General features: G+C 40.2%; 1 protein-coding gene across 10 annotated transcripts in view; it reads right to left on the reverse strand.

The window, feature by feature from the left end:
* The window catches only part of LOC126162377 (epsin-2), a 169,338-nt gene that overhangs the window by 37,969 nt on the left and 120,137 nt on the right, over positions 1 to 11,232 (reverse strand). For 8 of the 10 annotated variants that reach the window (XM_049918843.1, XM_049918840.1, XM_049918841.1 and 5 more), the window contains 2 exons: positions 6,951 to 7,232; positions 966 to 1,145 (listed from right to left, as the gene is read on the reverse strand). In XM_049918843.1, coding sequence (XP_049774800.1) covers positions 966 to 1,145; positions 6,951 to 7,232 — 462 coding nt within the window. The remainder of the gene's footprint in view (positions 1 to 965; positions 1,146 to 6,950; positions 7,233 to 11,232) is intronic. The other 2 variants (XM_049918842.1, XM_049918839.1) reach the window with 1 other exon arrangement.

The raw sequence follows: 11,232 nt of genomic DNA on the forward strand, positions 1-11,232 counted from the left end.
AATAAGGAATGAAACAATATGGAACACCCTACACATGAAGTCCCTAAAAGAAACTACGGAGAGACATAGGCGTCAATGGTTTGGCCACATTGAAGGAATGGGACCAGAAAGATTTTCAAGAAAAGCCCTAGAATGGAAAGAACCTGGATGAAGACCAACTTGAAGACTGTGAACAAGATGGAGAGACCAGATGAAGAAAGATGTGAACTTATGAGAACTGCATTGGGAGGAGACGTTGAATGGCAGTGTGTGGGAGAAAAGAGAACTTTGGAAGATGCTCTGAATGACCTGCAAAAGCAGAAATGTTTCTAAAGGTAGTGGAGATAAAATACAGGAAACAAAAGATTATTTACAACTTGTACAGAAACCAAATTGCAGTTATCAGAGCCACAGGACATGAGAGGAAAGCCACAGCTGAGAAAGGAGTGGGACAGAATTGTAGCCTATCCCCCATGTTATTCAATGTGTACACTGGCCAGACCGTAAAGGAAACCAAGAAAAAATTTCGAAAGGGAATTAAACATCAGGGAGAAGCAATAATAACTGTGTGGTTCGCCAATGACATTTTAATTCTGTCAAGAAACAGTAAAGGACCTGGAAGCGCAGATGAATGGAATGGATAGTGTGTTGAAGAGATAAGAAAACATCTACAAAAAGTTGAGCAAGGGTAATGGAACATCGTTCAAGTAAATCTGGTAATGTTCCATAAAAACACGGGAGAACTGCCGGATATCAGTAACGTCCTGCCACGGTCAAATCACGTCACATCAAATCTGGTAATGCTGATGAAATGACACTAAAAGTAGTACAGTAACTGATAATGGCTGAAGCAGAGTGGATATATAATGCAGATTGGCGATAACAAGAAAATCACTTCTCAAAGAGATACATTTGTTGACATCAAATATAAATGTAAGTGAAAGAATGTTTTTTTCTGAAAACATCTGTCAGGATAGTAGTCTTACCTGGAGAAGGTGCTGCTGCAGCTGGCTTGGTATTCATGGTTACAAGGTTATCAAGATTTACCAAGGATGAATTTTCTCCAAGAAAGCTTTGAGGCGTTTTCTTGGCTGTGGTTTGCATGTTTTCTGACAATGAGTCCCCTAGACCAGTCAAGTCAAATGGATCAGGGGACAATGTTCCTCCTGAAGAGAGAGAACAACGTTTCATTAATCTGTAACAGTCAACTGAATTAAACTAAGATTTTTTTGTTTTATACAGAATTAAAAAAATACCACGCAAAAATACTTTTTCCATAGTGTTAGCCAATTCATACGGTATTACATTACAGTGTATGCTCTTATTCTTACAGCATGTCAAAGATTGTATGCAGTCTGCTCACAGGCCTACACACAGCTTTTGAGTCATTCATTCATTAATAGTCTTCTCTAAAAATTAATGTGCTAATTTTTACAATAGTGTGGATCTCAAAATTAACCAATTCCTAGTCATTCTAATAACCTGATTCTGGTTGAACAAACTGCTTATGGTATTAGAAGTTTACTTCACATACCTGCCAAAAAAACCACATTCCTAGCTGATCACAACCTTCAGTCTGTTCCACATTATACACAGGGCTATTACAAATGATTGAAGCGATTTCATAAATTCACTGTAGCTCCATTCATTGACATATGGTCACGACACACTACAATACGTAGAAAAACTCATAAAGTTTTGTTCGGCTGAAGCCGCACTTCAGGTTTCTGCCACCAGAGCGCTCGAGAGCGCAGTGAGACAAAATGGCGACAGGAGCCGAGAAAGCGTATGTCGTGCTTGAAATGCACTCACATCAGTCAGTCATAACAGTGCAACGACACGTCAGGACGAAGTTCAACAAAGATCCACCAACTGCTAACTCCATTCGGCGATGGTATGCGCAGTTTAAAGCTTCTGGCTGCCTCTGTAAGGGGAAATCAACGGGTCGGCCTGCAGTGAGCGAAGAAACGGTTGAACGCGTGCGGGTAAGTTTCACGTGTAGCCCGCGGACGTCAACGAATAAAGCAAGCAGGGAGCTAAATGTACCACAGCCGACGGTTTGGAAAATCTTACGGAAAAGGCTAAAGCAGAAGCCTTACCGTTTACAATTGCTACAAGCCCTGACACCCGATGACATAGTCAAATGCTTTGAATTTTCAGCGCGGTTGCAACAGCTCATGGAAGAGGATGCGTTCAGTGCGAAACTTGTTTTCAGTGATGAAGCAACATTTTTTCTTAATGGTGAAGTGATCAGACACAATTTGCGAATCTGGGCGGTAGAGAATCCTCACGCATTCGTGCAGCAAATTCGCAATTCATCAAAAGTTACCGTGTTTTGTGCAATCTCACGGTTTATAGTTTACAGCCCCTTTTTCTTCTGCGAAAAAAAAACGTTACAGGGCACGTGTATCTGGACATGCAGGAAAATTGGCTCATGCCACAACTGGAGACCGACAGCGCCGACTTCATCTTTCAACAGGATGGTGCTCCACCGCACTTCCATCATGATGTTCGGCATTTCTTAAACAGGAGATTGGAAAACCGATGGATCGGTCGTGGTGGAGATCATGATCAGCAATTCATGTCATGGCCTCCACGCTCTCCCGACTTAACCCCATGCGATTTCTTTCTGTGAGGTTATGTGAAAGATTCAGTGTTTAAACCACCTCTACCAAGAAACGTGCCAGAACTGCGAGCTCGCATCAACAATGCTTTTGAACTCATTGATGGGGACATGCTGCGCCGAGTGTGGGAGGAACTTGATTATCGGCTTGATGTCTGCCGAATCACTAAAGGGACACATATCAAACATTTGTGAATGCCTAAAAAAACTTTGAGTTTTTGTATATGTGTGCAAAGCATTGTGAAAATATCTCAAATAATAAAGTTATTGTAGAGCTGTGAAATCGCTTCAATCATTTGTAATAACCCTGTATTTAACATGAAACAGTTGCTGTAATCAAAGTGACTAATTTTGTACATTAAAATCTGTATGTATTTGTGGGAACTGCACTACTGTTATAAGAGGCATTCAAAAAGAAACAAGCCAGAAGCATAATTACAGAAACCAGTATATGTATGTTAGAAGTATTGAACTTGGCAGTTTAGACACTTGTCCCACTGAGATAGACACAAGGCAGTGAATGGCTGTCTCATAAAATGTAACATAATTGCATGCCTGGTAGAAGTGCAAGAATCGTAAGGGCATCGAAAATTCCCACATGAACTGCAGACTCAGTAGGCACTGAAAGTGGCTCTTTACCTAAATGGAAAAGCATAGCTGTGTTAAGAATAGTTGATGAACAGTAACCATTCTTCAGGATTGTAAGTAACTGCAATAGCTTCCATTAAGCCTTCTAACATTAATACATGCCACAAGATTGGTAGGTGCAATATTAGAAGTTGAGCATTTAATAGTTCCGAATCTCTACGAGTTCACTTAGTTTATTTTGTGTTATTCTGGGTGGCTTGTTATAAGACACATCAGTTCTGAACTCTGCGCCTTTTGAAGCATTAGGCTCAAAGTTGAGAGATTTATTACTACCTTCAGAACAAATGTTTTATTCTGTTCATGTATACCAAGCTTTCGTCCGTGTGAGACTGGTTCATGGCACACTAAACATTAAGGATGGTCACCATAATACCACTAACAGAAGTACTGCAAACAACATAGTTTTATTCTTATCTCAGATTTTATAGACAAAATGTCTAAGAGGCTGCAATTAATGGCGCAACTTTTTAAGTAAATGCTCTCCCCCCCATATACTGGCGGGGGAGAGGGGGGGGGGGGGGAGGAAATTTCTTGGCTTCTTTTGAGAAAGAAACTTTAACTTTTCTATATGAATTACAAATTAGAGACCTGTCAAACGTGCATGTTCCACATTCATTTGAAGAAGAACAGTTATAAAAAATCACTTTTGAATTAAACAATGACAAATTACATTATCACCACCACCACCTACAATATAAACTGAAGTAAGGTACTGAACTAGTATGACCTCAATGTTTTATTTTATCACCACCACCACCGTTATTATTATTATATTATTACAGTATTATGTACAGTTCACAGACCTATATAAAACAAAAACAAGAGTTAATTGTCAATTATCTCTGTTACATTTGTTATCTGCACAACTGACTTGATAAGAATTAGCTTATTTCATACAGATTATGTTTTCATTATTACATGATGTTTGAGATGATTATGCCCTTGCCTTCCTCTGACTTCTGAAGAGACTTGTTCAGCCAGTTAAATGGGTATCTACAGTTTAACATTGACTCTGGACCATGGTGGCATTTTTCATGGCAACAAAAACTTAGCAGAAGTGAAAAGAGAGAAAAAATTATAGTTGTGACTGCGGATTGAACCCCATACATCTGAACTGGTAGTCTTGAGATTCACCCACTGAATCACCATGCTATGTACTGAACAACATTACATAATATGAATTCCATGTAACATCTGAGTTTCACATATCTTTATGTAAGAAATCACCATATAGTGTTTTCTTTTGGTGATGCTTGGCCAGTAATGGGGGTTTATCTGTTACAGTGAATAATTTAGGTACTGCATTCCACACCAGTCTCTTATTTTACTAATTCATAAAAGGTTTATTTCACAGCGTAGTAAACAAACCAAAGACATATGATGTCTTTCTGCCACTCATCACATATTCTGATGTTTACTATGTATTTCTTGTTCTTAAAAAGAAAATATTATTCAGTAAATGTCTCTGGGTTATGAGGAAATTGCAACTAAACTGTCCCTTAATGTGCTTTTAATACCTTTTGGGATCTTCAGTGTTTTATTTTTATTATTGCTACAATTTATTGCACTCCGTACACTACCTTCTATACAAACCATGTTACAAATCAGTATTAGTGATGCTGTTCTCATTAATCAGATGTGGTATTCAACAGTGTAGCTCACTATACATATGGTGCACTGCTATCACAGTGTATAACAAAAATTTGCGTGAGTGTCACAACTGTATTTTTTAAGTCTATAACAAAAACATTTGAATTACTTTTATAACAGCTATTCCTGGCACATGTCAAGGAATTTATAAGGAGCGGGGGGAGGGGGGCAGCAACTACTGCACTGCATCTCTGAACACAATAGTGAGATGCTGGTGCAGAAATGACAACAGTAATAATTTTAAAAAAACATACTGATCTCTAAAAAATAATCATAAAATATTAAAGTTAACCATGAGATAATATAATATGGAATAAATAGCTATTGGGTAAAGTTCTTCCGTCAGTAGTGATACTAAAGCAACTGAGAATCACTAAATAGGGCAGATACAACAACAACAACAACAACAACAATAATAATCTACATCTACATCCATACTCCGCAAGCCACCTGACAGTGTGTGGTGGAGGGTACCTTGAGTACCTCTATCGGTTCTCCCTTCTATTGCAAGCTCGTATTGTTCGTGGAAAGAAGGATTGTCGGTATGCTCTGTGTGGGCTCTAATCTATCTGATTTTATCATCATGGTCGCTTTGTGAGATATACGTAGGAGGGAGCAATATACTGCTTGACTCCTCGGTGAAGGTATGTTCTCGAAACTTCAACAAAAGCCCGTACCGAGCTACTGAGCGTCTCTCCTGCAGTCTTCCACTGGAGTTTACCTATCATCTCCGTAACGCTTTCGCGTTTACTAAATGATCCTGTAACAAAGTGCGCTGCTCTCCGTTGGATCTTCTCTCTCTCTTTTATCAACCCTATCTGGTATGGATCCCACACTGCTGAGCAGTATTCAAGCAGTGGGCGAACAAGCGTACTGTAACCTACTTCCTTTGTTTTCGGATTGCATTTCCATCGGATTCTTCCAATGAATCTCAGTCTAGAATCTGCTTTACCAACAATCAACTTTATATGATCATTCCATTTTAAATCACTCCTAATGCGTACTCCCAAATGATTTATGGAATTAACTGCTTCCAGTTGCTGACCTACTATATTGTAGCTAAATGACAAAGTATCTTTCTTTCGATGTATTCACAGCACATTACACTTGTCTATATTGAGATTCAATTGCCATTCCCTGCACCATGCGTCAATTCGTTGCAGATCCTCCCGCATTTCAGTACAATTTTCCATTGTTACAACCTCTCGATACACCACAGCATCATCTGCAAAAAGCCTCAGTGAACTTCCGATGTCATCCACAAGGTCATTTATGTATATTGTGAATAGCAATGGTCCTACAACAATCCCCTGCAGCACACCTGAAATTATTCTTACTTCAGAAGACTTCTCTCCACTGAGAATGACATGCTGCGTTCTGTTATCTAGGAACTCTTCAATCCAATCACACTATTGGTCTGATAGTCCATACGCTCTTACTTTGTTCATTAAACAACTGTGGGGAACTGTATCAAATACCTTGCAGAAGTCAAGAAACACGGCATCTACCTGGGAACCAGTGTCTATGGCCCTCTGAGTCTCGAGGACGAATAGCGCGAGCTGGGTTTCACACAATCGTCTTTTTCAAAACCCATGCTGATTCCTACAGAGTAGATTTCTAGTCTTCAGAAAACTCATCATATTCTAACATAATAAGTGTTCCAAAATTCTACAACTGATCGACATTAGAGATACAGGTCCATAGTTCTGCACATCTGTTCGATGTCCCTTCTTGAAAACGGCAATGACCTGTGTCCTTTTCCAATCTTTTGGAAAGCTATGCTCTTCTAGAGACCTACGGTACACCGCTGCAAGAAAGGGAGCAAGTTCCTTTGCGTACTCTGTGTAAAATCGAACTGGTATTCCATCAGGTCCAGCGGCCTTTCCTCTTTTGAGCGATTTTAATTGTTTTTCTATCCCTCTGTCATCTATTTCGATATCTACCATTTTGTCATCTGTGCAACAATCTAGAGAAGGAACTACAGTGCAGTCTTATATATATATATAATAATAATAATAAAATTCTGCTGTGATATGAATAACAAAAATACCGTTATTGTTGATCATGTTGGCATTGGTGCTGGCACTTGCACGATTTGTAATGATGTCAAACTCATCAAGGTCTCCAGCTGTACTACTCGGACTCGAGTGTTCGGTGTTGGTAGCAGGTGACCAAGGGTCTTGCACAGTAGCAGCGGTTGCCACAGAAGCTGCTGCTGCCCCTCCTGCTACGGCACCAACTGCCATGCCACTTGCCACCTGTCTTGGAACAGCTCCAGTGCTACTACCAATCTGATGCGGCGATACTGCACGCCACGGATCCACAGCTGCTGCTGTTTTACAAATAAAGACCACAGAAATCAATGACTATTGTACTGGAGAGTTCAGTCCAAATTAGGGGAAGTTTTCACTTCTGAAAGCTTGAACATACAAAAAACAAGCAATATTAATAACAAATACTTTACATGCGAGAAGAGTAAAAAACAAACTATGTGGAGTACTAGTGTTCCTATGATGCTGTGAATCTTAATATCAATGCATATTAAATGTAATTATAGTTTCTTACACTTCGAACCTACATTTCAACCTTCATGCCAATACAATTTTGTGTAAACATATCTGCAGATTAAAGAATCAAAGGGTCATACATGGTACATTCTCTGCGTTTACAGCTCCCAGCTTCCACTACAGTAAGTGTGGCTAACTAAGTTTTGTCATAAGGCCTCACATCAAGCTTCAACATTTATGTATTTATGAAAAATCTATTATTTTTTTTAGAATTTAATGTTGTTCTTAAATACTGATCCATCACTGTAATATTTACAGAACTTCATATTACAAGTAGACAACAAACTTTCCTTTCATACAGAGGAAATTAACAACACTCCTATCTATAATTCCATTTAATCATTTAAGGAATTCTAACACTACATTATGCCTAAAACATATTTATTTTTGCTTATTGCCACTATCAAAAAGATTTTTTTAAATGGGAGACATTTCGGCCAAATATGACTCAACATATTTCATGAAAGTGTAAGGAGCAAACAAAAGGTTTTCATTTGAGGGTGTTGCTGAAGTGTATGTCCAATGCAATGAGACTCCATTGTGGGTGTATAAGCACAACCATATAGGCAAAGGATCATGTGGCATTTGCGGCTTTCTGACGTGCATGCGGTAAATGTGAATATGTGAACTATGGTGATGTTATTACCAAATGCATCCAAGCAGGACCAATGAACTGTTACTCTTTCCTTGGCTGTCCAATGATAAATACTGATAGACATTTATCCGAGAATGGTGAAAGTATATGGGAATGCATGTCTGTTGAAAACCGCTGTTGTGAATGGTGTGTCAAGTTGCGATTTGACACGAGATGACGATCAATCTGTGAGGCCAACCTCGACTGGGAGACACCACAGCACCCACCCTGTAGTACCGATCTCCCTCCATACAAATATCGTGCCTTTGGTCCCTTAAAAAAGGTCTTGAAAGGTCGACAATTCCTGTCAGACTGCGTGTCTTCATCCCGGTGCATCAGTGGGATGACTGACTGGCATACCAATTCTCAACTGTAAGGCCTTCAAATGGAAACTTTTTGATCATTCCTTATTGAAATTTAGGTAACTGTCTTATTTAGTGAAAATATCATTTAAAACTCTTACCTTGCACAGCATGTCTCCTAATAATAAGTAGCATAATGAATACTATATACAATAATGTTGATTATGCTGATCTCTGTTAAACGACAGTGTAAGCCTGGAAGTCATTAGCACTTGAATGAGTGGATTTCAGAAAATAAGATGGAACTATATTTTGGTGGGTTATCAGTGTCCTTACAAATATTAAAAGAAGCGAATGTGGATAAAATGTCTATAACTTTTATCAGACAGTAAGGAGTAAACCTATGAAAGGACACAATCATACTCTCTCTCAAACCTTAAGACAATGGAAAAAAGGGTGAAAGGTGCTATACCTGGGATTAAAACAGGGGGGTGGCACACTGAACTAAATGAGGATCACGACATGCCTCCTCGGCTGCTACACTCACCCTTTCGTTCCCCACAACACCCATGAGCCCAGGCACCCATCATAAAGACACCACCACCCCGACCTATGTTGCTGGAGGAGGGTGTTCTGGATATTATGGATTAGTTTGTTTGTTGGGTGCAAGCACTGTAGGGAGTGAAGGGCACTCAAGTAATCTGAACAGACAGGAATTTACCATGTGAAACACTTCTCATCTGCTCAAGTGCTCACAAGATTGCATATAATTCTGCATCAAAGCCAGGAAAGTCTTGAGGCAGCTAGATCTTGATGATGAGATTGGGGAAACCAAAAGAGAAACCAACGGAATCCCACTGTTTAGATTTATCCATAGATACAGCTATAGAGTTGTGGTGCTCAACATAATGTCAGAAAATAATGTACCTTTCCTGTACTGCAATAAATCTAAAATTACTTTGGGCCTTTGCCAGGGTGACAGGTGGTTAACACCCTGGAGTTGGGGTTGTACTTGTCCCACACCAAGTGACTCCAGCCAAGTGCTGCATGTGGATCCCAAATGGCCTTTTTGCTCATGGACTGTTGGAGGAAAGGTGTTCCAGAGATAGAAGAGCAAGAGTATGGTGTACAGATGAATTCGGAGCATAAGGTGCTACTACTGGAGTGGTGGTTCCTTGGCCTCAGCCTCACACTGGATATAGGTTTTGTCCTAAAACACCTGTAACCAACTGAATCCCCTCATAGCAGAGAGTGTAAATAATTTTGAGATATGGAAGCCTTGCGGATCCATACACTGTGCCCCCATAGTCTAGCTGTGATAGCATGAAAACCCCATAAAACTGGAGCAGGCGCATCCTATTTGCTTACCAAGACTGTGGCTCAGGCCCTTTAAGATATTCAGTGCCTTCTAGGTTCTGGCTTTCAGGTCTCTTACAGCTGTCAAAGAATACAGTGATGGGTACATAGAAAAGCCTCCAGAATATCCGCCTCTAGCAGGGTCAAGTTGTTGACAGTGAATCTAAATGTCCTGAATCCGTACTGTGAGTGGCTTAGGAGTTGCTAACACCCAGACAATATGATGGTTAAAGATTCATTCCAGGGTCTTTCCTATACCGTTCATTAAGGCAATGCCTCGGTAGTTACTGGTAAACATTTGGTTATTTCTTGGTTTGAGGACAGGAATCAGAATGGCCTCTCTCCACAAGTCAGGAAAGTGGCCTGTCTGCCATTTTAAATTACAACATGCAAGGAGGATTTCCTTTGCTGCTGCTTGTGATTGTTGAAGCATGCAGTATCAGATTTGGTCGTGACCAGGTGTAGTATCAAGAGCCTCAGACAGTGCCAAATCCAGCTCCCACATGGAGAACGAACAATTGTAAGACTCAGACTTGTTGGGTCTGAAGTCTAACTGGCACATCTCTACAGTCATATGGTAGTGGTAGGATGCCAGATCCTGGATGGAATTAGCAATAGGCAACACAAAATGCTCTTCATCATTTAAGTGATGTCTCCAGATGACTGTTTCAGTAGTGCTGTTACTAGTAAAAGACTGCGTTTACCAGAAATCACAATGACGGCTTCCCACACTTTTGTAGAACAAGTGGATTTGTTTACAAAGTCCAGGAATGCTTGCACGAACTTTTATTGCTCTCCTTAACGACATGTTGAGCCTTGGCTCTTGCGTCCCAAAAGGCTGCAAGGTTGTCTGCTGTTAGGCGGCATTTAGATCTCTGTAGAGCCACATGCCTGATGCAGATAGCTGAATGTCATTCTGTGGCTCACCAAGGTACATGGTGGATCACTCATGTGATTTGTTCCACACATTCCTTGATGCTGCATCAATGTTCAAACATAAACAGCTGGCTGAAGAGTGTGTGGTTAGCCCTGTCAACTGTCCACTTAGGCGGCTTCCGTTCAAGTAATGCTCCATCCAGTAAGTGGCGGTAGTGCTGAGACTAAAGACCTCCATTTGTGTACAAGCATTGGTTGTCAGAATAGGATTTTTAAGGGTTGAAACAAATTATGTAATAAATGTGAGAGGTTGCATGGTCTTATAGATATTCTTAGCCTCACTATACAGGATGTGTTTCTTGTTTCAATCTATCGTATCTTATTTCCTTCTAGGTAGACACTGAAGTCTCTTGTCCACAGAGGGTGGTCTCCAGAGCAATTTACACACTTCGGAGAAGATGAACAACCAACTCCTTCATGGGCATCCTTACCACATTTACTCAAAGTAGCTTCTCCCTTACACCCTAGAGTAGTATGCCCATAGTGCTGGCATTTAAAACAGAATATTAGGTTGGGGAGAGGGCCACACACTTAGGC

This window comes from Schistocerca cancellata, chromosome 2 (genome assembly GCF_023864275.1).
Source record: "Schistocerca cancellata isolate TAMUIC-IGC-003103 chromosome 2, iqSchCanc2.1, whole genome shotgun sequence".
NCBI classification, from domain to species: Eukaryota; Metazoa; Arthropoda; class Insecta; order Orthoptera; family Acrididae; genus Schistocerca; species Schistocerca cancellata.